This window comes from Ylistrum balloti, unplaced genomic scaffold (assembly GCF_031769215.1).
Source record: "Ylistrum balloti isolate Yb309-2 unplaced genomic scaffold, AGI_CSIRO_Ybal_v1 Utg369938, whole genome shotgun sequence".
NCBI lineage: Eukaryota > Metazoa > Mollusca > Bivalvia > Pectinida > Pectinidae > Ylistrum > Ylistrum balloti.
The window spans coordinates 967558-995057 of record NW_026782047.1 but is presented as its reverse complement, the minus strand read 5'-3'; the positions used below and the strand labels follow the sequence as shown (position 1 = coordinate 995057).

Genomic DNA, 27500 nt, shown 5'->3' with positions numbered 1-27500 from the left:
ATTTGAATAAGAATAAGAATTAAGTGTAATGTAATTTGGTAATGGCTGGGGTTTTGAATTGTACTAGATTGAAGTTCTGGTTAGACTTGTAGTGGATGATGTCTATATTACATGTGACCTAGGGCTATGTGAATCGGGTATATTGATAAATAGTATACACATTTTTATCATGAGTAATGCTTTCACTGACATATGATGAATTCCTCAAGAAAAATATATGACTCAATTAACTTCTGTCCTATCAGTCCCAATATCCTCCAGCTTTCATTAAATCATCCCGTATAGTGTATGTGCAGCATGATATTGTAGAAGTTGTTATGTTAAAACCCTATTTACATGTATTTTTTTTCTCAAGTTGAGATTCATATATAGCAGCTTTCTGCATTTTTATGTTAAATTAATGTTAGGTTAATTATCCTGGGTGAAGGGGTTTTTTTTACTATATTTTGCTGGAACAGAATATTGATGTGTATTGTATGACTTTTGTATAAGTCTGTTCATTCTTTAATACTCACCTTGATGAAGATATCTGTGGAAGTGTCTGAACTTATATCATTCCTGGAAATTCCTAAAAAAATATTGTGAAAGGATCAAACAAGTGTCTACCAGTCCATGTCAGTTGGGATGAAGGAGATAACATTGATTATCCAAATGGATTTGTGTCAAGTATGTATTTATTGAACTTGTGTGTAAAATATGTGTGGGAATATGCCTGAATATTATACCCTAATGGGTGAGCATGCTTCCCATCAATTGTTAAGTCCCAAATCCCCAAGCATTTTGTAAAAGATGCAACAAAATCAATTTACGTTTATACATCAAACTTCAGGTGTATACATAATGGTTAAAAATCTCAGTAGATTCTTGGATCATGTGATTTATTACCGTTTCCAGTTCAAATGTACTTATTGTGTGACTGACCATCAGAGATCAATAAATTTGTTTATGAACAGGTACATGTTTTAGTCCCTAATAATGCAAAAACAAACATTTTGATTGGCTGGCAAAAATAACATTGGGCTAATGGTTTCCAGTATACTGTATTTTAATGGAAAATAAATTTGAAACCATCAGTCTAATACGAAAAATTGACTGATTGTAATAATTTCAATAATTGATAAGAAATTCTGAAAACTGTTAATTGATCACAACTATGTCAGGTCATATCAGTTTTGATCAATACACACATTCAGTGGTTGAATTAGATGGATAATGTTTCATGAACATATCAGATTTTCTGTTGTGATATCTCTTACTGACAGAAGTTGCTGAATTATGGCGAAATACAGCATTCAGAGTCATTTGATATCATGTTCTGGTATTTTGTATAATGTTTGTGAAATTTGAAGTTTTCTTAATTTTATGGAAATGTTCCTTTAAAATTAATCCAATATTTTATTCATTAAAAATATTTCACAAAATGTAAATTCATACATTTTTTATGTGTATTATTGATTCAAAATACTGTTTTTAAAACAATTTAAAACATGGAATTCTTCCATTGTTAGCTAGACAATGTTACAATGTTTAAGAAATTGAAATATTTGGGTAAAAATTTGGCACTGGTCACTGTTTTATGTAATTAAACATTATTGATATAAATTGAGAAGAAGCTGGCAGACAGTAAACCACTTTTGTAGCTATATAGCTGTCAAAGTCCAGGAAACACAGACATACCACAGCTATTAATTCAGCCTTTCAACCATCACACTGCTTTGTTGTTATGCAGATGTAGTTTGTAAGCAGTTCATGAATACAGATGATCATAATAGTAGACATGCATATTACGTAATGATTCAAGGAAACCCTTTTTAAAATGAACACTTCACCAAGCAACAGAAAGTCTTCTTATTTCTCTGGAATCGTGTAAACAGATTTGTTGCAAAAAGAAAAGTTTATGAATTTGAAATTAATAATTGATAATTTGATGTTAAAAAGGTGAATACAAATTAAAATACTACTTATTTAATTTGGTTTAATCAATCAAGAAAGCAGGTACTTCACATGATTTAACATGGGAGGAATTAATGATTGATAAATGATAAATTTTTACACTCAGATGAAATTTAAAACTCTTGTGATGTAATTCATTCTACATCCTTATGATGTGCTGGATGTATATCATTTAACATTTAAGGAAGAACATCACAGGCATCAGTTTAACTCAGTGTTACAGATAAGTCAGTTGGTTTGTTTATAACACTAAGAAAAAATAATATTATGTTGCCAGTTATTGTTTACTGAGGTCATTATGACAGCCTTTGTTTTGTGTTAGTTTGGGATTATTCTAACATCAATGAAAGATTTTAAGGGAGATAATGCACTGAACACAAATGAAATGTTTGATGTCTGAAGTTTTTTGTGTGAGGGAGATAACTTTCAAAAAAAGTTGTTGTGTAGGAGAGATAACTTTGATCCAAACCAACTTTTATAAACATAGATAACTATAAAACAGATTATATTTGTCATGTACATGGGAGTCAATGTTGATACATATTCCATAGTTCAAAACAAACTACATTTATAATGTATAGGGGAGACAACTCAAAAAGTGTTTGATATGACCATAACTTGTATGTTCAAATAGCATCCTCACTGTAAAGCCAATATCATAACAACATTGGAAAAGCTTGAGGTATTGGTGTACAGTCCTAAATAATTGATGTCTATACAAGACATATCTGGATTGTTGGCCAGCTGGTAACATGCCTGGCCTTCACATAATTGATTTTACTATTGTACCCAGCACAGACATATCTGGGTGTGTGTTAATGATAGAACTTTATGTGGTACACATATCTGGGATGTGTATGCATGTACAAAGTGGAACTCAAAAACTACCTCCAAACTAAGTTCAGACCACATTGCTATAAAGACCACTTTTTTCAGTCCTCAAATTAAAATGTTTCACTTTGAAGCCTACTGATGATTGATTATAAAAAATCACAATCATCACATCATATGAGGTGGAATCATTGGATAACCGATTGAATCCAATCATCATCCCATCACCTTTTATTATGATATTGGATATTATCATATCTGGCTTATAATATTTTCCTCATGCACTGATAGTATCGGGAAGTTCTTCTCAAACAAGGGACTGAATGACAGGTATCATAAAGGATAGTTTGGAAATCACAAAGGTGTATGAGAGTATTTGATTCATTGAGGAAATATTTGAACAGTTATGGTCGATATATACTGTAAATCATTTGAGTTTATTATTTCATTCCCAGGATATTCATTTTCAGTTTGAAAATGTGAAGACATTTGACCTTTAACTGAACATCAAAATTGGCAATTGATTGACATTTAACATTCATACACAGTTTATACACAGATACCAATTTTACTTACATTAGTATACACTACTGTGTTTCATTTAGAGGCTTTAAGGGAACTCACAGTGAAATACAACCAGAGCATAGAGACTTAGAAACCTGTGGTGAAGATCTGTGGTGCATGGTGTTTTTCAGGATATACAGATAGTGGTTAATCTTGTTCTCAAATGGTTGTGTAATTGGGCAAGTTGTTTTACCGAAGCTACTCTGAATGGGCCTTCTGTATGTTGTTCAGTGAGGTAACCACCAGCTGCTAAAAGGAGACCTTGCATAACAGCCTAGTGGTATTGACGGTCTAAAAACTAGGCAAACCAAAAAAACATTGTTACTCCATTGGGATCATCACACCACAGTTATGATCTCGTAATTCACGGCTGTCCTTGACAGGTTTATTTATAGTGTACAGATGTATATATTTTACTGGTATACATACACATTAGTACATCTACAGGTGTACTTAGTACTGTCCGCCATTTTATACACAAGTAATTGACAATATTTGATGGAGAGACATTGTTAACTGGAAATAAAATGGTGTATACAAAAATCTATGAATGTCAGCTTTAGACAATAGGCTCTTTGTTCCTTCTGCAGGTGGTCTGTCAAATCTAATGATTACTGCGATTAGCAGGGACTTTTTCTTCACATAGATGTCAAGGTTCCAGGTCTCTGCCATCAATGTAGACTCACAGTACCACATATTCAATCATATAGCTACTTGATTAAAGGACCTCAGATCTTCATCATGTCCAGTTTTACAAATTTCACATACAGAACATTTTTGGAAAAAATATTGGTAAAAGATGGAAATGCCATCTTCTTTTCTCAAATTACATAAATTACAAAATACATAGAAATATTTTGCTAGCTTACCGTTTACATGCATGTAGCTGCAGCCAGTAAAGTCAGGGAACTTTGTCAAGTCCTAATAACAGAAAATCAATAAACTTTCTTTTTATTTTAAAGTTTTCTATTTCATAGAATTTTGATGAAATAAAGATTTTTCCAGAAGAAAAAGACAAGAATGCCTTCGATCATGTCATTTATTTTTGTCGCCTTAGACTTATAACTTAGATATAGGAACTGACCAATGATGAACAATCTAAACCTTGTATGCAGGTGCTATTTGGGAGTGTGTGGACACCTGAATATGACCATTAATTTTGATGAGTGAGGTAGATTTCTCACTGAATGTCTGATAGTATTGATATACATGTATAACCTTAAAAGATGTCATTTATATCATGTATACTATGATATTAATTGATAATCATTCCAAATTATATTTTATAATATTTACTTTCAAATTAAGAGATACCTTTTACATTTGCATATTGGACTGATTTGCATTTTCAGCAGTTTTAATCAATGACAAAATTGAAAGAAATTGGAGGGTCTATATCACATTCGTGAGTCCAAACCTGGCCCCATAAGCATCCTTCATGATAATCCCTGTTAAACGAGGACAAACTTTTGGTATTAAAATATAAGTATAGCCAACAACTTTGCTTCTATGTATAGCCATAACTATAGACTTAATACTGGATATGCAGTACAGATTACAAGTATACTGTTACCAGTGTAAGACTGGACCTATAATGTACATTATGTATATACAGAGTGAATATTGATCAAAATTCTGATGATGCTTGAAATTAAGGAACAATTTGAAAACAGAAATACAACATTTATCTTCAATACTTTGTTTACTACAGTGGTGTATAGTAGTGGATTGTATAACCAGCCTTCTAATATTCTAAACATTCTTGTAGGGATATAGTATAGCTGTAACATGAGGAGAATTTAAAGGCTGGAATCTAGAACAATGCTTACTTACATAGTAGAGAGAGTACAGATTATATAATTTTAAAAAAGTAAATGCAACAATTTTCAGAACAGATACATAGAAATATTTTGCTAGTTTACCGTTTACATTGCATGTAGCTGCAGCCAGTAAAGTCAGGGAACTTTGTCAAGTCCTAATTAGGGAGGGCTTTGTATATTAAGTCTAGGCAATAATTTTGATAAAATTGGTTACTCTTGTATGTTTGATTATTTTCTATTTTAATTGATTTTTATATTTGATTAATATTTAATTGATACTGGTATTATGCTATTAATACAGATGATTCACCATCACCATTGTACTTTTATTTCATTTTTGATGAAGTTAGATTCTTGAATTCTTTTGGATAATTTTCCTTCTACTGAGTTTGAAAAAAATCTGGAAAAAATGCTACAGATATTTCAAGTACTGAAGTGAAAAGTGCCAAACTTTGTAGATACAGACCCTTTGTGCCTGATTGTGCTATTTAAGATACATCACAACAATGGGATAAAGTACTCCTATCTCTGGACATTATACATGCGTAACAGTCGGGCATTCTGTATTGTTGTCTGCTATCAACATGAACTGGCTACATGATAGCCACCATACTCTGAGCAGCTGTATGCTATTTCTTGTCATTGTGTATGAACGTGTATATGTGCAATGCCTAAATTATATCGTGAGTGATGTATTATATGCTGTTACGACAGGCTTGGATATTAATTTAATGAGATCATGAGGGAAATTTCACGGCTCACAAATGTTGTTTTCTTTCCTTTTTTGGCATGTGTGATGTCATGGCTATATTGTTATGTGGTAGATAAAGTAACCATTTAGTCAATATGGTTGTAGTTTGTGCTTGTAACCAAAGCTGTGGTCAGCATTCACTGGAAAGAGATTGTGTATGTGCAATAGTAATACTTCGTTATAAGGATTTATAAACAGAAAGACAGCAAACATAATTTGAACAAAATTGTGAATTTTTTTTATTGAAAAAAATATTACCAGAAGCTAATACGTTTTTTTTAAAGTGGCTGATGTTCTTACTGTTCGTAACATCCTGTGTAATTGGTTCGCGACGTAATGTTTAGTAAACTGGAGACTGGATGCTATGTATTGATTGTGTATAGATGTGTAAACTGGATTACAACATATATGTAGTGTGATTTAATCTTTATCCAGTAAGGGATCATCACAGAGGTGTGGAGAGTTCACCAGCCTGGATTTTATAAAGGAGCTGTGAAATTTCATCAGATAGAACACATGGATTTATACTAAAGGGGTCAAAAAAGATCTCAATAAGAACAAAAAGTATCATATTGTGGACATTAATGGGTTTTCAAGTGAATGCTTGCTTGTGAATGACCAAATAGTAGAGAATTCTTCTGAATACTAATTATATTAGTGAACACTTCAGGACGATCACCAGTGGATCTTTCTTTGAATAGGAATGAAGTAGAACCAAGATGGATGTTGATTTTGTAAATGATGCTAATTTGTGAGTGCATTTTTTCAGTGGAACCAAATTTGAATCATGAATGAATCGGGATAGAATTGGATGTTAAATTTGTGAATGTCAAATAGAGGAAGAAAACCTTTGTGGATTATTTGTGGATGAGCATGTACTATTTAAAGCCACTACAGATGAAGGAATGAAAAAAACATGTCCTTGATAACATCACATGACCCTCCTGTACATCGCGAACATCCATTCTGTAAAAATTGTAAAATTTGTCACCAGGCTCGATACAACCGAAGATTCGGCCGTATGTCCATGGTCATCCCAGACACAGTCCAGTGGTGGCTCAACAACTGGACAATTCCAGGGTCACTCGAATCCATCGCAAAGGTGCCCACTATTATATCTAAGCATGTCTTTGCATGTGTTTTAGTATGTGTGACCTGTTGACCTTTGGCCTGGTGACCTTTAACTTCATGCCTTTTGACCCTATGTAGAAGTTTACAGATTGGGATTAGTTTACATTTCTTAGTGGCATGTTCAGTTTGCTATTTTTGAGAATGCATTGTTGTTCATATATACATGAACATGTATTGTATATGTTTACATGTGGGGCTTGAATCAATTTCAAGATCTGTGATCGCTGATGACTTGTGTAAACTTTTATGCATATTTGGTGTTTAACTTAAAATATAAAGCTCCGATAGCTTTAGTGTTGCATCAAGAAGTTCTTAAAACATTTGCATGTTGGAAATTAGTACCAATGATTTATACCTAGTTTCCATGGGCATGAGGATTCTGTTTGTTTAAAGCAGAAGAGGGAATGATGTACCGTGACTGTTTGTCCATACCTATTCATTACAAATTTTAAAAAAAAATCACCATTCTTTATGGAGAATAATCAATATGGCATTATAGTTCTCTTTCATAGGCTAGAAATTATTTATATTAATAGTCAGAGGTCAAAAGTCAATGAAATCTGTATTTTGATTTTTAGAGTCGGAGGTCAGTGTCAGGATCACTTTGTTTTGCAGTGCCCAATTGATATCTGTGTTCTGTTAAATATATGTATATGTTACATGTTATAAATACTTATTTATGTGCCCTGTAGTTTGTTTGTGTACATATAGATATAAAATATTTTTACTTCCCTTAAGTGCTCGTTGTTATAGGAATTCACTGTTTCCTGGTTGCTTTCTTGTTGGTTTTTGATGTTTAATCCCAAGTGATAATTCCTTAGCATGTTGAATACATGGAAAGCTTAATTGATACAGTAAACTTAATGTTGTCGGTGTTTGGACCGGGCTGGCATACTCATTTGGTAGAGGGTTGGCAGTGTATCAGCAGGTGAAGAAGCTAGGTGTGTAGTTTGATGCTCCTGGAATACCCATGAGAGTTTCTCAGAAAGTTAAAAAAAAACACTCTGGGCTAGTCTATGCTGTTATGGTTATGTCCTAGGGCAAGATGTTTCACATTAAGTGCTTTGAATGGCATGTAATGAGCCTCCCTTATGTTGTTTAGTCAAGTATCAACCATTTACTAAAAGGAGAAACTTTGTTAAAAAAAACCTGGCTATTCTCAAGGAGATAAACCCAGCCAACATTATTGCCTGTTTATTACATAAGAAATGTGTATTCTATGCTGTTATCATACTAATTGGTTCCACATGATAAAGCATATTAATTGCATGTTGTTCCATCGTTTCAACCTCTCACCATAGTTGATCACCAGTATTATGTTTATTTTTGGAGATTAGCCCATTCCTGGTAATAATTATCTACATCTATTATATAGATTATAATTAATGATCATTTTCTTGCAATTAGCACACCCTGTAACATTGAGTCAGAGTTCCTTATATTGACCCTCAGAGCTTGATACAAGGTCTATTTTCTGAAGCCAAAGGAAACCATATCCATCCATCATACACTTCAACCATTTTATCATGCCAATGGAAAGTAGAGAGATGTCTTAAGGTGAAAATATTTGTAAAACATCATAAGCTATGATTGTCTGAAAAGGTTAGGGGTCACCTGCCCGACCACGCGGGTTTTCCCTGAGTATTCCGGTTTCCTCCCACAATAAGACCCCTCACGCGCTTACATCCGGACCAACAACAGTGATTAGTATAAGTTGAAATAACTTGTTTTGCAATTGTTGTAAAATTTATAAGTTTATATTTATTTATATGACTGTCCCTTTGGTAGATATAGAGCCAAAAGCAAAGTGTAACCAAGGACAACGTATTTGAAAGAGAAAGTGTTATGTCTACATTGCAGGTGTTTCTTAACAAGTCCCTTCCACCCCTTGAGTCATATGCGCATATGTATGCGTAATAAACTTCTCCCACCTCTCATCTGATTACCTTGGCACAGACACTCGAATGTAAATATGTTTTAGTTTTCTATCTAAAACACAGGACTAAGTTAGGGGATATAGTCCATTCAATCAGCTACTGTTATATAGAGTAAATAAAGTAGAGGTATATTAGTGGAGCCTGTACATATCCATTTATCAGTCTTGGGCTGACATTCTGTAACAATCTCATTCGGGGCAAAGCTGAAAACAACAGTTACAGAATGTCAGCCTGAGACTGAGATAAATTAATCTTGAATACATACAGGTAACAGATTCTTCATCTTCTACATTATTGTGTCAAAATTTGTCAACTTAGTCTCATTTCTAAAATTCTTCTCTTAAGGTAGATTATGTCCCTTTACAAAGATAGAAAGATAATACAACAAAGTGTCAATTTGTGAAAAATGTCATGTAAAGGTACCAAATAGATCAGAGACAGAGAAGACTAGCACTTGGTAACAAGTAAGATTTCACAACCAAAAGAAGAGCTCAGGGAGTTTTTAAGATTAAATACAGTATGAATAACTTCCATGTGACTTGTCTGTCTGGTGTATCACATGTGGACCAGGATGTCCAAACTTTCTCACTAAGGAAACAATTACATACATGTTAAAAAAAAAAGATTTCGTCAGCCTAACGTAACAGTGGTCTGTATATCGCTCTCTTTATTCAGTTTCATTTTCCTTTTGATCACATTAGTATCAAGTGATTCAGTGCCCTATATTGTCCTTGCAAGCTAATGGTGTATATAATGATCATGATGACTGAGATACAGTCCAAATTATTATAACATTCTATCAGCTATTTCATATCTGTTGCCCCGTGACTCCAGACTGATACAAAAAAGTCAATAGAATGTCAGAATGGTTGGGAGTAGCTAGATAACGCACCAGCAAGCAGATTGTCAGATGAGGTCATAATGGGAGCTGTAGATATAATTAGACTCATTACTTCAACAATAGCATGTTTGCTGCAATATTTGTCAAACGAATAAGTTCATCCAGGATATAATTGTTTGCTAACTGTAATACACTATATAAGAGAAACATCAGACAGTGTGCCTTCCTTAATTGGTTGCATGAAAAACTACTGTTAAATCAACAGTTTTAGTGAGGGATTAATTTCTTTATTGAATTCATGGCTAGTCTAAATCCATGCATTTAAGTGACCACACAATAATGAACAGACAAATGTTGACATAGAATCATAGTGCTAGTGGATTTTGTGATCATGATTTATCGTACAAAATCAAGTGCCAATGAAAAGGTATATTTTGGGAAAACTACGAAAATTTGAACCTCCCAAAAAATTCGATTGTACAGAAAAAAAGAAAAAAAAATAACAATAATAATGAAAAATAAAAAGGAAGGTATTATCATTCCTGGAATTCATATACAGAGATTTTGTTTAACGATTTATGATCAATATACACTGTGAGTTGATCCTCTGCAGGTATAATGCTTCATGTTTATGTTAGTTAACACTTTTGGAATGCATGCATTACAAATAAGTTGTCATTGAAGGTTAGGTAATTTAAATATTATCACATTTATATAAAAGTTTTGGTGAATAGTTTTAGATGAAATTGACAGGGTCTTAAGCTAGTCTGATCAATATCTCATAAATCTGTGGTTTCCATTAACTGTTAAATCTCGGAACCTCTCGGTATCTGGGATTATGTTGTATTTGTATTGTAGTTTATAGACACAGGGTGTAGACTTGTGCTTCCCTTTTATGTACGAGATCCTCAGTTTTTATTGGGATATGGGTGAAGTTTTATGGACATCATCAAATGTCATCAAACATTTAATGCTTGCTCCAAAAATAGATGATATCGTCGATGTTACTTTGCATTGTACTGATGAAACTTTTTAACACTGAAAACAAAAGTTGCTCTCTATCCCCACCCCACCGCTGATATATCCCCTCTCCAACACCCCATCTACCACCTGGCAGTCCTTCCAGGAGTCTCATGAATATTTATGTACCTGAAAAGTTTTTAGTTGTTATATACATACACCTGTGAAATGTTTACCTGTTTGGGTTTTACCTGATTTACTGTAGGTGATGATCTACACTTCATTAGTTACATTGCATCACATCACTTCCAAAGATAATGTCGTTCAGTTTAACTCAATCCTTCAAATTTCACTTCCCATTGTAGATAACACTGCTAATGACCCACCTTGTATATCTGCCCAGTCTGCAGGAGTACTAAGCACATAATTCTGTGATGGAGGATCTCTGTACGGTTACAGAGTTCACTGTTTACTGATATGCCATAACTTTGGAATTTTGATATATTTATATTTGCTGAAACCATGCGAAGTTTGAGGAATTTACAGTGGGGCAAACACAGCTTGATACTTGTAAGTGTGATATATTACCTTTTGTTGTTTATTTAGGAGAAATCTGGTCAAATGTTTAGAATTATGCTGGTTGTTGTCTTAGTTTAGTTTCAACAATGTTTCAGCCAATGATGCAGTCATATTCATTAATACATAACATAATTTGAAATGGAAGAACATGCTAAGAGCTTAAAGCTGTTCCATTTTCAATTTATTCTTATCTTTGAAAAAGAAAATTAAGTCATTTATCACATAGACATATGAAAGTATAAAAATAAAATAAATTAATTATTAACCTTAAGTAATTTATATTAAAATTTATATCAAATATTTATTATATTAATTTCCCTAGCTTAAAGGATCAAATTTATAGACTATATCATCTACCACAGTAGTTGTATTTTAGAGTAAATTGTTGGGTTGTGTGTTTACCCTTTATGAAAACAACATATCGAACTGATTTAAAAAAAATTTTTGTAAGTGTAATTTCATATTAGACAAGACCTTTTATATGTATTACCTGAGAAATGATTTATGATTCAATTTGTTTCTATCTTTTTTTATGTTTTCTGTTTTCTATCATGAATTGTAAACTATATTTGCTTGTCATGAATTATATATTTACATAATAGCAACTGAATGCGTATTTCATAGCTGATGATTTTTTCTTCAAATGACATAATTTATGTCAGAATGAAAGATGTTATGTTAATGTGAAATACACATATTTACAATTTAATTTTGTTTTATTAGCTCAGCTGGCCCAAATGCATACCACAGCGTCTGTCTGTCCTTCCATCCGTCAGTCTATTTTCCATACAAATTGTTACTAGTCATGAATAAGTTAGTCACTTTTGACCACATTTTTTCAGAAGCATCATTGGGGAAAAGGGAATAGTTTTGTTTAAACAGTAGGACTGGACCCCCTGGGACAGAAGGGATGGAGCCCAGTAGGGGAAATAGAATAAATTCTTCAAAATCCTACTCCTCCTATAGGAATGATTAGATTTTGTCCAAATTTGGTCTTAAGTATTCTTGGGTGAAGGGTTATCAGTTCTGCATAAACAGTGCATCCAGGCCCCCTTGGGTGGGAGTGATTGGGTCTAATTGGGAAAATGTAAGTTCTTCAAAATCCTTCTTCTGTATGAGGATATTGTCCAAGTTTGGTCTAAAGCGAATTTTATGTTTGACCATAAGGCTTGGAAGTTGGAAATTATTTCAAAAAATATTTGACATATTTAAAATTCTTTATTAAATGGCTGAAAACATAAATTAACCAGGTGAATGGTACAAGCCCTTTGGGCCTCTTATATTTTATATGGTAATGATATTTTGAATTGTTTTGTAATGGTTATAAATCAGGGTATGTGATATATGGAGGACATTGTTATACATACCGGTATTCAAATCTATTACGTTATTGCCTGTGAAATATCTCATTGATAAAAGTGTTTTGCACTTTTGCAGACTTATGCCATTGAAAAGAGAGGACACAGAACATCTGATAAAATGGACAAATCAATTCTTAAAATAATGTTGAATCAAAATACCTTCTTGGAAGAGAATAATCATGTCATTTAAAAATCTAGAAAGAGACTGATTTGAGAGAAAGGATAAATATGTAAGACAGTCACACAGGATGTGGCTAGAAAAGTCATCAGGTGCAGGTCCAATGGTCTGTATACTGTCTGGTAAATCGTGATGACAATAGGAAGAAAAACTTGCTGAATGTGTCGATGATGATGACACATACAGACAACATATAGAAAATATATCTGATCTCCAGTTCTTTGTAATTCATTATATCAATCCTATGTTGACAAAGTAATGCACTCTTAAGCATTTGTGCATTATTACACTTGATGAATTTTAACTGCTTTGTTCGATTTCCATGAAAGTTCAGGAAGACCATAATGTTATATGTTTGATGAATATTCATGAAGTTGAACATTTATTCATCAATCCAAAACTAACTCTAATCTTGAATATTCATTTATGCATGACCATTCATGACTTAGTGTATTTCATCTCTAAGGGCATGTATTCCATCTCTGAGAGCAGGTTTTATGGTGTGTAAATTCATGTATTTGCACACGTACGTAACTTAATGCAAGACATAACTTTTAACAGAGGTAAAAGGAGTATTTCTTTTATTGTTAAGTGGTGTTGTTCAAGTTTTAAAATGTTGAGTTAAAACATTATATTTATGTTGTGTTATAGGGTGAGGCAGGTGTTAATCAAGTTGATATTTCATGCTTGAGATAATCTGTGTGCTTTGCCAGTGGATGCTTTAGATATTTTAAAGATGTACATACTAAAAAAATGAATATTTGAAATTTTGAAATATACAAATGTACTTTATTTTTCTGGTTGTCCTTTGAAACATTATATGGATGTAAATGGTGTATTTGACATGATAATATTCTTAAATACATTGTCACTGTTAATAATTCATTTCTACTGAAAGCAAGGATAGGACAAATTCATCAAGGAAATATACTATAAAGTCAAACTTCTATGAATTGATCTTTATTGGTTCAAACTTCTCTGTATGCATTACTACTAACTTAATCCTTTATGAATCAAAGTTTTATAAATCAAACTTTCATTGTATCAAAGTTTTTCACATACAGTTAGCTATGATAACACAGTTATTGACACCTCATGATTTGAACAAAACATTTACCAGTACAGTACTGTATTTTTGCCCGCAGCAAAATTTTGCACATTGCTACCTGACAATGGGATTACGGTAACACGCTATTATCGGCTCTGTGTTACGAGGTTGATTAATGACTGGATCCAGATATAAGTTCAATTGCTTACTTACCAGCCATGTTATTTAAGTAAAGATAATAGGACGTCACGTGACATTCTCCGTCAAGACATGATATTTAAGTAAAGGTAATAGGACGTCATGTGACATTCTCTGTCAAGCCATGATATTTAAGCAAAGTTAATGGGACATCATGTAAAGTTCTCAGTCAAGCCATGACATTTAAGCAAAGATTATTGGATGTCATGTGACATTCTCTGCCGCAATTGGAGTAATGGCATATAGTTGGGTCTGATTTACAGCATTGTGAAAACAATTGGAGGAAATCCTATCACTTGTATGACGATTTCACTCATTCCCAAAGCGTCACTTTTCAGTTTTAAACATAAAATCGTTAGAAACATAGTGATTTATATATCAGTTATGAATTCTCCTATTGATTCAGACTAGACGTCAAAATATCGACAAACACCTTTGTAATTTTTGCGACCGAAGATGTTTGATGTTACCATTTCTGGACAGAATACATGATGATATGAATTTGCTTTCTTTTAAATTCATTAGTGTCTGTAACGTTTTTGTATCAGTCTTGAAATAATTACTGTAACACGTGAAGATCACTTTAATGCTGGGCAATGTTTCAATTAATATGGATCCGTAAAACACGTTTGTGTGACATTTAAACTTGTGTTTTGGTATTTGTCATGTTTGTGCAGGAAGAAATATTGTATCATCAACTATAGCCGTGAACATGAGAACGTCGACATAATCCACCACAAATGATTCAAAGTCTCGATATATTAAAGTTTTCTTTGGTAGTCCCTTGAACTTTGTATTATACAAGTTTGACTGTATATAAAAAGATTCTAAGAAAGGAAACAAATCTTTCAAAAAGGTTTTCAGGAATTTAAATGATGTCAGAAAGTATCAAATGAAACTGTTAATTGTTCAGAATGACATGTTGTGTTTTCATTGTCATATTGATTCCAGGCAAGTTGACAGAGGATCTAGACAAAGATCATGTAACAGAGTTAAAAAACAAGTCTTAGTACTTTAACCATACAAGTCATTATATTCTAGGTCTACTTAAGTACAATGTTCCTGGTGTGTCACCTATGTAGATAGTTGTATTTGTAGATTTATCCTCCAATTTTTCTCGAAGAATATAAGAGGCAGGATTTCACCATGACCTTCGAATTGTAAGGATGAAATGTACACAGTAAATGTAATTGAAAGTTTTCTTCAATTTTTCTCGTGGACTTTAAAGATTTTGGATTATTCCTGTAGATGATGTCATCATTCCGACCTCCATGGTAGTATAAGGACAAAATGTTATTGTCTGTCAGACTTGTGTTTATCTAGGTACATCTTATATACAACGTGAGGGTTTAGTTCCGCTTTACTGATTGACCCATAGGAAAACGTCACAATTCAGAGGTGATCTACGCAGGTGAAAAATAAAGTTAAGCTTAGCATAAAAATAAAAGACGCTGAGAATAAACTTGAAATATAAGGAGAGTTTTACAAAAATAGCAGGAATCACTCAAGCTTGACGTCTTTACATACATAGATAATTCTGAGGAAACACCTGTATTGTGGATGGTGTTTTCCATGTCAGTGTTGTAACAGTCAGTATTCGTATATTAGAAGTAGGTTAGGTGGAAAACATTTAAATATTATTGAAATTTTATACAAATATCAGTTATTTTAGCTGCAGAGAAATCAAGCGGTTCATCATCAGGAAAGGTTTGTGAAATCACTCGTGTGACACAGACTTCAGTGGTGTGTACGTGAGTGATAGAGACAGGGACTTTATTGACGTAGATTGATGTCAACATAGCCGTTGTATAGCTAAAAGTCTTTATTTCTATATAGAACTGTGTTGAAGGTATTCCTACTGTTTTTTTATCCAGTCACATTAATTTTGAAAGTTTTACCTATAAAAAAGTCGTTGTTTTTTGTTAGAAACTTGATAGTGTTTGTGCACACATCTTTGTAGTGGATTTTTATATACGTGAGAGGTGGTATACATGTACCTTGACATATATGTCAGCTAAAATGAAACAGTTTGGTGGAACTATTCGCTTGAGGAGGAATATACCAATTATAACGGATAATGAGGTATGTATCGTTATCCAATATTTGTCATTGTCCAATTGATTGTTTCTCTTATTATTATTGTTTCTCTTTTTACGGTTACAAAACTAAAGCAGAATTAACAAGTATTTTCAAGAGAAAGATTGAGAAAAAAATCAGCCGACATTTTTCTTCTCAGTATTAAAATAGAAAACTGTTTTCAAATCATTCTCCAAATTTTGAAACTGTTTTAAAATGTAAAGAAAATATGAAAGTGTTGTATACACACATAAGCTAGATTTAATCCTGATGGAAACACATGAAATATATGTATACACAACGTATCTTGGTTAGTGACTCAGATTACTCTACATTATATCACTTCATCATTCTACACCAGTGTATAAATATGCAAATTAGGACAGCTTTCTATAAACATGTTTATCACCTGTTATGACACTGCTGTTGCATTGATTCTAGCCACATGTGTTATAACACCAAGCTGACCTGGGATTGGTTGAAGGTCCTCGTTGTTATAACTGTCACATCATGATCATCAATTTCATGACGTCACGATGCAGATATGGAATGAAAATCAAATCTAACTTGGAATCAGTTGATAACATAGCTATAGATGGTAGGGTGGGGCACTGATAACATACTTAGACGGTCTGGTTGGGCAATAGTAACATACTTATTGATGGTTGTGTGGGGCAGTGGTAACATACTTATTGATGGTTGGGTGGGGCAGTGATAACATACTTATTGATGGTTGGGTGGGGCAGTGATAACATACTTATTGATGGTTTGGTGGGGCAGTGATAACATACTTATTGATGGTTGGGTGGGGCAGTGATAACATACTTATTGATGGTTGGGTGGGGCAGTGATAACATACTTATTGATGGTTGGGTGGGGCAGTGATAACATACTTATTGATGGTTGGGTGGGGCAGTGATAACATACTTATTGATGGTTGGGTGATAACATACTTATTGATGGTTGGGTTAGGCAGTGATAACATACTTATTGATGGTTGGGTGGGGCAGTGATAACATACTTATTGATGGTTGTGTGGGGCAGTGATAACATGATGGTTGGGTGGGGCAGTGATAACATACTTATTGATGGTTGTTGGGTGGGGCAGTGATAACATACTTATTGATGGTTGGGTGGGGCAGTGATAACATACTTATTGATGGTTGGGTGGGGCAGTGATAACATACTTATTGATGGTTGGGTGGGGCAGTGATAACATACTTATTGATGGTTGGGTGGGGCAGTGATAACATACTTATTGATGGTTGTGTGGGGCAGTGATAACATACTTATTGATGGTTGGGTGGGGCAGTGATAACATACTTATTGATGGTTGGGTGGGGCAGTGATAACATACTTATTGATGGTTGTGTGGGGCAGTGATAACATACTTATTGATGGTTGGGTGGGGCAGTGATAACATACTTATTGATGGTTTGGTGGGGCAGTGATAACATACTTATTGATGGTTGGGTGGGGCAGTGATAACATACTTATTGATGGTTGTGTGGGGCAGTGATAACATACTTATTGATGGTTGGGTGGGGCAGTGATAACATACTTATTGATGGTTGGGTGGGGCAGTGATAACAGACATATTGATGGTTGTGTGGGGCAGTGATAACCTACTTATTGATGGTTGGGTGGGGCAGTGATAACATACTTATTGATGGTTGTGTGGGGCAGTGATAACCTACTTATTGATGGTTGGGTGGGGCAGTGATAACATACTCATTGATGGTTGGGTGGGGCAGTGATAACATACTTATTGATGGGTGGGTGGGGCAGTTAACATACTTATTGATGGTTGGGTGGGGCAGTGATAACATACTTATTGATGGTTGGGTGGGGCAGTGATAACATACTTATTGATGGTTGTGTGGGGCAGTGATAACATACTTATTGATGGTTGGATTGGGCAGTGATAACATACTTATTGATGGTTGGGTGGGGCAGTGATAACATACTTATTGATGGTTGTGTGGGGCAGTGATAACATACTTATTGATGGTTGGATTGGGCAGTGATAACATACTTATTGATGGTTGGGTGGGGCAGTGATAACATACTTATTGATGGTTGGGTGGGGCAGTGATAACATACTTATTGATGGTTGGGTGGGGCAGTGATAACATACTTATTGATGGTTGTGTGGGGCAGTGATAACATACTTATTGATGGTTGTGTGGGGCAGTGATAACATACTTATTGATGGTTGTGTGGGGCAGTGATAACATACTTATTGATAACATACTTATTGATGGTTGTGTGGGGCAGTGATAACATACTTATTGATGGTTGGGTGGGGCAGTGATAACATACTTATTGATGGTTGTGTGGGGCAGTGATAACATACTTATTGATGGTTGGGTGGGGCAGTGATAACATACTTATTGATGGTTGTGTGGGGCAATGATAACATACTTATTGATGGTTGTGTGGGGCAATGATAACATACTTATTGATGGTTGTGTGGGGCAATGATAACATACTTATTGATGGTTGTGTGGGGCAGTGATAACATACTTATTGATGGTTGTGTGGGGCAGTGATAACATACTTATTGATGGTTGTGTGGGGCAGTGATAACATACTTATTGATGGTTGTGTGGGGCAGTGATAACATACTTATTGATGGTTGTGTGGGGCAGTGATAACATACTTATTGATGGTTGGGTGGGGCAGTGATAACATACTTATTGATGGTTGGGTGGGGCAGTGATAACAGACATATTGATGGTTGTGTGGGGCAGTGATAACATACTTATTGATGGTTGTGTGGGGCAGTGATAACATACTTATTGATGGTTGGGTGGGGCAGTGATAACATACTTATTGATGGTTGGATTGGGCAGTGATAACATACTTATTGATGGTTGGGTGGGGCAATAGTAACATACTTATTGATGGTTAGGTGGGGCAGTGATAACATACTTATTGATGGTTTGGTGGGGCAATGATAACATACTTATTGATGGTTTGGTGGGGCAGTGATAACATACTTATTGATGGTTGGGTGGGGCAGTGATAACATACTTATTGATGGTTGGGTGGGGCAGTGATAACATACTTATTGATGGTTGGGTGGGGCAGTGATAACATACTTATTGATGGTTGGGTGGGGCAGTGATAACATACTTATTGATGGTTGGATTGGGCTGTGATAACATACCGGGTACTTATTGATGGTTGGGTGGGGCAGTGATAACATACTTATGGATGATTTGGTGATGCAGAAATATCATACAGGGTTTTGCAGGTTCTTCCTAGGCAGTTAGGTGTGTGACTTATATATGGGTGTGGTTTAAATGTGGATGAAAAAAAAAAAAAAATCAAGATGAAAAAAATTTTAAAAAATACAAAAAATGAGCAGTATCATCTGGACATTGATTCTGGACCCTTATGTATTTTGAAGCAGACATTTTGTAGAGGTGTATTACATGCACTATTGACCTGCGTGACCTATCACCCTGATTATTTTGGTTACTGTAACATTTCTCACTTCAACAAAGTATAAAAAGATAGTGATTTACACCAAGGATACCAGTACACCAGTACGAGATGTTTTTTACGAGTTTGCAGAATTAGTTGGGGGCCCTTACATATACCCCTGGTACCCTTATTATTCATTTCAGTGACATACCATTAGCTGCACATCATCTGTATGTTGTCATGTGACCAAACCTGTGAGGACATGATAAACAGGAGTTACTAATTGCAAGTATTGATGGAATATCTTTGTATCCATGATATGTATTTAGGTTAGTTATTTAAAACTTCCTGATTGATATAAAGAGATTCAGAGATACTGATTTGTTAGCATGTTAGTGAAATATTTTACTATTTAAAGAATCATTTTCCTTTTTCCTGGTATTGTCTTCCTAGTTTGCCTTTCCGCTAATTAGTCCATACTATAAACATTTATTTATAACTTCTGGTGTAGACGCTTTTACTGAATGTATTTCATTATGGTACATGTTAATGCCTTTTATAAGCTGTTAAGCTGTTCATCACTGATCCGGTAGTTTTGTGTATTGAGGTATGTAACAGGGTGTGTTTACAAGCAAGTTGTATGTACAGGAAGTGAAGTTTACTCTGCTTCCATATGAACACATAGGGAAGTATAATGATTTAATATACCGTCAGCACTCATTGTTATCAGGATGTCGGAACCAAAAACACCCTCTGATGGGACGGGATTCTCATTTGAAGAGGATAGAGTTCTATATTGGATGTCACGGGTCAGTGTATTTATTGTTTTAAATGAAAAATTCTTTCAGGATCATCTAGATTTCCCTACATTATATTATTCACTGTAGATAGCTGCCTTGTGTGTTGACCTATGTGTACAGGGTTTTGTAGGGTATGTATATGTGCTAATTTCAAACTACAGCTCTAAGCTCTATTTCATTAACTTCATATGACTCGCTTATAATGTAAGGCTTTGTATTAGCAGTTAAAATTTCTCTCAAAAAGCACTTGTAGTATCTTTAGATCTGTTTGATGTACTGCCAGAAGAAATTTTTCACACAATTGGATCTATGTTCATGTGTTATTGAAATGTTGTTGTCAAATTCATGCATAAAATCTATACACACCATTAGACAGATCTTTTTCCTTTAGAGTAGAACATCACATTTGAGGATATGAGTTGGTATAAAAATGAATTTGGTATCTTTAAAAGTTAAATAATCAGACTAATTTAGCTTGTTTACTTGGTTAATCGTTCGACGATTTATCGTTTTATGGACAGTAAATCAGGTCGTAAGATGATTGGCCATACTGTTAGGATTGGGAACAAAGTGTCCCACCGAGAACAGCATGCTTAATGACACTGATTCAGATTACATCATTCTGACTATGACTATAGCCAAACAATGATGTTAATAGTTTATATATATTCTAGCTTAATTCATGAAATTTATAATTTCTTGATGCTGGGTTGAAAAGATTGGGAGAAGGTGAAGGAGAGAGGGGGTGTGTTGTAAGAGATGGATTGTATAACACTTTACCGTTTACCCACATACTTTGACAGTTTAATTGGGGCCTATCACAATAGCAGATAGCCATGTTTGTTATCTTTTTAAGTATGATTATTTGATAATTTATTATGTGAATAAGAGACAAGAGTTTCCAGCAGGCTGTTATATACCTGACAGGTAATATACAGTAACAAACCAATAAAACAGGTCCTTGTAAGTATGTTATCCTTTATTCCGAACAATCATCCCAGATAGCCAACAGTAGACATTCCCCTATATAACAATGGGCTTATTTCAGGACACTGAAATAGTATTTTTTTTATTTTTGAGAAAGAAATGATAAACTGATTTGTGAAACAAGCTATCAAATTACGTTAATCAAATTTTGCTGGCCCAGAATAACATGTGTGGAGGGCCTCATCTGTAAGGAAACTGAATACCCTTGAAAATCATTCTTTGTTGGGCAGGTCACAAACCCCACACCTACTTACATTCAGTTAAGGAATTGAACCATGTTAATTAGGTGAAAGACCGGTGTGCTTAACTTAAAATTCTCCTGAACAGCTACTAGATATGGATGCTCAATTTACCAACAATTAGGCCTACTGCTGGATATGGTATAGGTTTTCTTATAATAGGTGTCTCTTCGATGGATTTTCATAGCGCTGACAAAATTATTAATTTCACAATACATTATGGTACTCAGTATTTTGTGCCACAGTAAGCACTATTTTATGTTGTAATTTTGTAACTAGGTGTTAATGTGTGATGATTACAACTTAATATGTCATGATTGCAAGGTAACTATATCGTAATTATGAAATTATTGTTTCATAATCATGATTTACTTAGTCGTAATTACAATTACCAATTAACTAAGGCATATTAATTGGTAATAACAACATACTTCTTTGTAATTACAAGATAAAATCTTAATTTGAGTAGCACAAGTTGCTAGCTTCCTTAAAAAAATCCTTTAAAATTTAGAGGACAAAGAAAGGTACACTGTGCCTTGAATGATTTCCCAGCCTCGTTCGATATAAAAATATTTCCTTTTCAGTGTTGGACCAACAAACACTTTCTGACTAATAGTTTGTCACATCCTGGTATTTGATAACCACAGAACATTTTCATTACATTTCACTACATGTACATGTAATAAAATTTCAGTCTTGAATCACAAGTTCAATTTAGAAAATTTTATCATTTTACTTTTAAAAAAATCAGCTTAAATTAAATATATAATTTTCTCAAATGCATGTGTATAGTATATGGTTACTGAAGCATTGAGTCCTATTGCTCCTTATGTTCTCTCTACCTATATCAGAGCAATAGAAGTATTGTCCAGGATGTAAATGTATATACGTATATTCCTAATTCCTAACACTAAAACACCTTGTCCTCATACATGTTTGAGCATTAAATTTGTGCAGGATATGTCAGCAAGTAAAAATATCAGTGATTTATGACTTTGGTGGTAATATATATCTACCTATCATATGATGTCTGATACCTACATCTACCTATCATATGATGTTTGATACCTACATCTACCTATCATATGATGTTTGATATCTACATCTACCTATCATATGATGTTTGATATCTACATCTACCTATCATATGATGTTTGATATCTACATCTACCTATCATATGATGTTTGATATCTACATCTACCTATCATATGATGTTTGATATCTACATCTACCTATCATATGATGTTTGATATCTACATCTACCTATCATGATATTTGATACCTACATCTACCTATCATGATGTTTGATACCTACATCTACCTATTATTTGTTGTTTGATACCTATATCTACCTATCATGATGTTTGATACCTACATCTACCTATCATGATGTTTGATACCTACATCTACCTATCATATGATGTTTGATACCTACATCTACCTATCATGATGTTTGATACCTACATCTACCTATTATTTGTTGTTTGATACCTATATCTACCTATCATGATGTTTGATACCTACATCTACCTATCATGATGTTTGATACCTACATCTACCTATCATATGATGTTTGATACCTACATCTACCTATCATATGATGTTTGATACCTACATCTACCTATCATATGATGTTTGATACCAACATCTACCTATTATTTGTTGTTTGATACCTATATCTACCTATCATGATGTTTGATACCTACATCTACCTATCATGATGTTTGATACCTACATCTACCTATCATGATGTTTGATACCTACATCTACCTATCATGATGTTTGATACCTACATCTACCTATCATGATGTCTGATACCTACATCTACCTGTCATATGATGTTTGATACCTACATCTACCTATTATTTGTTGTTTGATCTCTATAATCCATATACTAATATAAAGTGAAGGAAGGAGAAGGGTTGGGGAGAATTGCTGGAAACTTTGGGGATGGAATTTTTTGCCGGAAATGCAAGGTATATGGACTATTTGCTGGATAAATTCTGCTTCTACAAGCTCTTAATATATTTGGTATTGAATCTGTTAACTTTCACACAAGAAAATAGCAAATGCTTTGAAGTACGTTATTACTTTTCCATGTCGTTCAGAAAATCATCTTAACTCCATAAATGCCTATATTGTCCCCTTGTTTATTGTCACTTCATTAACATTTATAATGTAAAAGGATACACATGATAGGTTTGCAGTCAACAGCAGTGCATATATGGCATGGGCGTTAAAGTCCTGAACAACACAGCTACCATTTATAGAGAAGTTATCTAAAAATAAATCATTTTCTTATATCATGAAATCTTCTAATGCAAAATCACGATTTTGTGTTAAGATCCGCATGCCAATCCATGGCTGTTAAATGGCTCTGGTATGTATAAAAATCAAGCTTTGGACAGAAAAACAAAATTGTATATTTTCAGTGAATTGTGTTGATAATTTTCTTTTAAATATTCAATTTCAGAATAAAAAAATTGTCATAATTATGGGATATCAATTACTGTTAATGTGCATTATACAACATTTTATTCCAGACTGACTTTAAACACTGACATTTGGTCAATATTTAAGATATTTGCTTATTGTAAATCATCTGCATGTATAGACTTTAAAGCATTTTAACAAGTTACAGGTCATATAATATTGCAGAGATGATATTGTTAACAGTCTGGTTATTGCAGTGACAGATCTATATAGGTTAGGGAAAATCAGTTTTAAACATTTGGGTTATTTCATTGACAGGAATTTATGGGGAGGGAAAATCAGTTGTTAATACTTGGGTTATTCCATCGACAGGGATAGATAGGGGAGGAAAAGTCAAGTGTTAACATAAGGGTTATTCCATTGAAGGGAATATATACGGAAGGCAAAATCGGAAGACAATACTTATGGAATTTTCACTTCCTTGGAGGTGAGATTGAGGCATATTTCAGCCCTTGTTTGATAATAATGGGAAAATTTTAAAAAGAAGTTAATGTTTGAAGTTAAAGCTGCAGTATATTTTATTCAATTCTTTTAGTAGTTAATACAGGATGAAGACCAAAATTTTGATGGGAGGTTGAAAGTAAGCCTGCAGGACAATTATTTCCCTGTATAATTGTGAAGATAATTGTCCCACTTTCCACCCTTCATCAATCATACCTCAGTTTCCAAATTACTTGTGGAAAAGCACTTCATTAGGATATTCCTGTTTTTATACAAATTTTTTTTTTTAAATATTGAAGTCATGTTGTTTTGTTATTGGTATTTTTCAGGGCCTGAATGGGTTTGAGGAGTTAAGGAAATACATCAAGCAAGGCTGTGAATTCTGTAAAGATGTCTCCATCATACTAGCAGAGAGGTATGGATATCTTAAACATGTTGAAATGTTTTGATTTGAATTTTGGCCATCAGATCCATTACTAGTATCTTGCCCTTTGTGTTTATTTGTATACTTTATCATTATACTGGTCACCTGACTACACGATCATAATTTGGTGACCTCTTGCTTCTTGTATGAACAATAACCTTTTTTCAACTTTCCCTCAGATTCAGAGGTTAGATTTGATGAATATTTAAGGTATTCATCCGTCAGTTGTGTTGATGGTACTTGTAAAGGGGTTTCACCCTCTGAGACTTGTGGGAAAAGCCGAAAAGGTCAGAAATACTACATATCATGAAAGTGTCTTTCAGGTTTTAATGAAACTTGATGGTAATAATCATTTAGTGATGCAAATCAGAAACGATCTGCAAGGATGGGTTTGTTTTCCATGGAGTTAGGGGTCAAAGGAAGTCAAGGAGTAATTGAACTCATTCAAATTCAGGAAAATAGTCTTACAGGTTTTGATTCAGTACTTCTGCATGTTCGAAGGAAGCAACTGACGGTTCTGCCATGCAGGGGTTTTTCTTCCACCTTTTCTGCTTAGGAGACATTGAAGAGACCAAAATCAATCTGCCAACCTATTGCAACAGTGAAGATCTTGATATTCTCCCTTTTTTTTTTGACTATTTTACTTTATCCAGACTGTTGCAAGGGTGTTTAAACCTGTTAAAAACTCTGCTATGCCTCGTGTGTGCTGAGGAATGGGAAAATGAGAGTGATTGAGACAAATAACTTGATTTGTCCCTTTCATAATCTCTAAAACAAACTCATGCTGATTTGATATACTAACTTCACACTGACATCTGTAATATGGTATGGAGGCTCATTCTTGGTAGCTTATGATATGTGCTCTGTGCGCTAACTGCAAGCTTTCAAAACAGAAAGATGTTTCTCAGGAGTCTGAATGGTTATTTGATAAAATTAATTCAATGATTATTCTGCATACGAGTCCCAGGACAATTGACTCCCACTTTTCTAACTTGTCCTTATAAAATTAGGACATTTAGCATGCTATACATAGGGAATGTCTCGTAACGGTATTCGCTTTGCTTCTAGGTTGAAAATGTTCAAAAAAGTTTTAAAATTTAGATAAATCAATACGACGTTTGTAAATGGCTACTCCCCAGTGTTGTCAGCTTAAAGAGACAAACAAGATGGTTTATCCTGGAATAAATGCAAATTGGAAATATATGTATCCTGATAACCTGTTCCATCACACAATTCAGAAATCCATTTACATTTTTAATAGTTTGTGGTTTAGTCGCAGAATTTAAATATTAGTAACGTGCACTTCTTAATTGATTCTGTTTCATTGGGACCAGTGTGTACCAGGACATATTTAATTGCATAAGAGAAATTCATAGCTGTTGGCATGCTTTGGTTTTTACAGGGCAGAGTTAGAGAGCACATACGCAAAAGGGTTAGCTAAACTTGCCGCCAAACTAAGTAAATCTTCCAGCAATACTATAGGGTGAGTATTATTATTCAAACGTGGAATCACATGTGTGGTAACAAAGGCATTCATTATTTTTAAGGATTGGTATTGCAAACAGTTTTCATATCACAATATATGTATTGTAATATTAAAAAAGATATTTTTATATATCACAATCTATTGTATGTTGGTATATTCAGATATTTTTCTGTAGAAAAAATTGGTACATTAGAAAGCAATACCTTAATTTAATGTGGCGATGTTCTAAAAACTTCATGATTTTGAAGTTATGTATCACCACACGACACTGGGGGAGTGGAGACACAATGTCTCTCAGTTGGTAAATTTCCATGCAATACGTTAGGAACTGTCGTAGATACCAGTAGCATACACAGCCCTTTCTAAAAGTAGAATAGTAGAATAAGGTTTCTAGAATGAAAACAACACTATTAGATCTGCTCCGATGCAGGATTTACTCCTTCAGAAGATTGTCATGTTTCAAAGCTAAGTGATCTGTCATCAGAACAACAATAACAGATTGTTATATCGTCAAAATGCATAAAAAAAACCATAGAAATGGTGTTGTCATAAACAACGAGTTGATGGAATATTGTGATCATATATGCTAACAGAACCGAGTTAGTCCTAACAATTTATACTGAGGGTATGGGTATGAAAGATGGAGAATAAAAACATGTAGTGCGGAGAAAGAAATATACAACAAAGTATGCATCTACTGTTGTTTTTGTGAGAAACATCAATAAACAATGTTTTAATGAATAAAGAAAGATCATGATGTATTCTATTGGACCCTTATTACACACAGGTTTAAGACCACTTCTAACAAGTTGAATTTGGGTTCTGATCAAAATTTCTCTGAAAAATGATCAGATGTTCTACAAAGTTCTAATCTCTACAGTCATAAAATTTCACTGCAATAAATTGTCAAAAGAAAATATCGCGATAAAACAACATTATTATTGCTCACCCCAAATTATTTGTTTTGTG

General features: G+C 33.9%; 1 protein-coding gene across 3 annotated transcripts in view; it reads left to right on the top strand.

The window, feature by feature from the left end:
• The window catches only part of LOC132547209 (nostrin-like), a 50143-nt gene that overhangs the window by 9414 nt on the left and 13229 nt on the right, over nucleotides 1-27500 (top strand). The window contains exons 2-4 of one of the 3 annotated variants that reach the window (XM_060210973.1): nucleotides 6355-7021; nucleotides 24951-25036; nucleotides 26448-26528. In XM_060210973.1, coding sequence (XP_060066956.1) covers nucleotides 6836-7021; nucleotides 24951-25036; nucleotides 26448-26528 — 353 coding nt within the window. In that variant the 5' untranslated portion in view covers nucleotides 6355-6835. Of the gene's footprint in view, nucleotides 1-5607; nucleotides 7022-24950; nucleotides 25037-26447; nucleotides 26529-27500 lie in introns of those variants that run through there. The other 2 variants (XM_060210972.1, XM_060210974.1) reach the window with 2 other exon arrangements.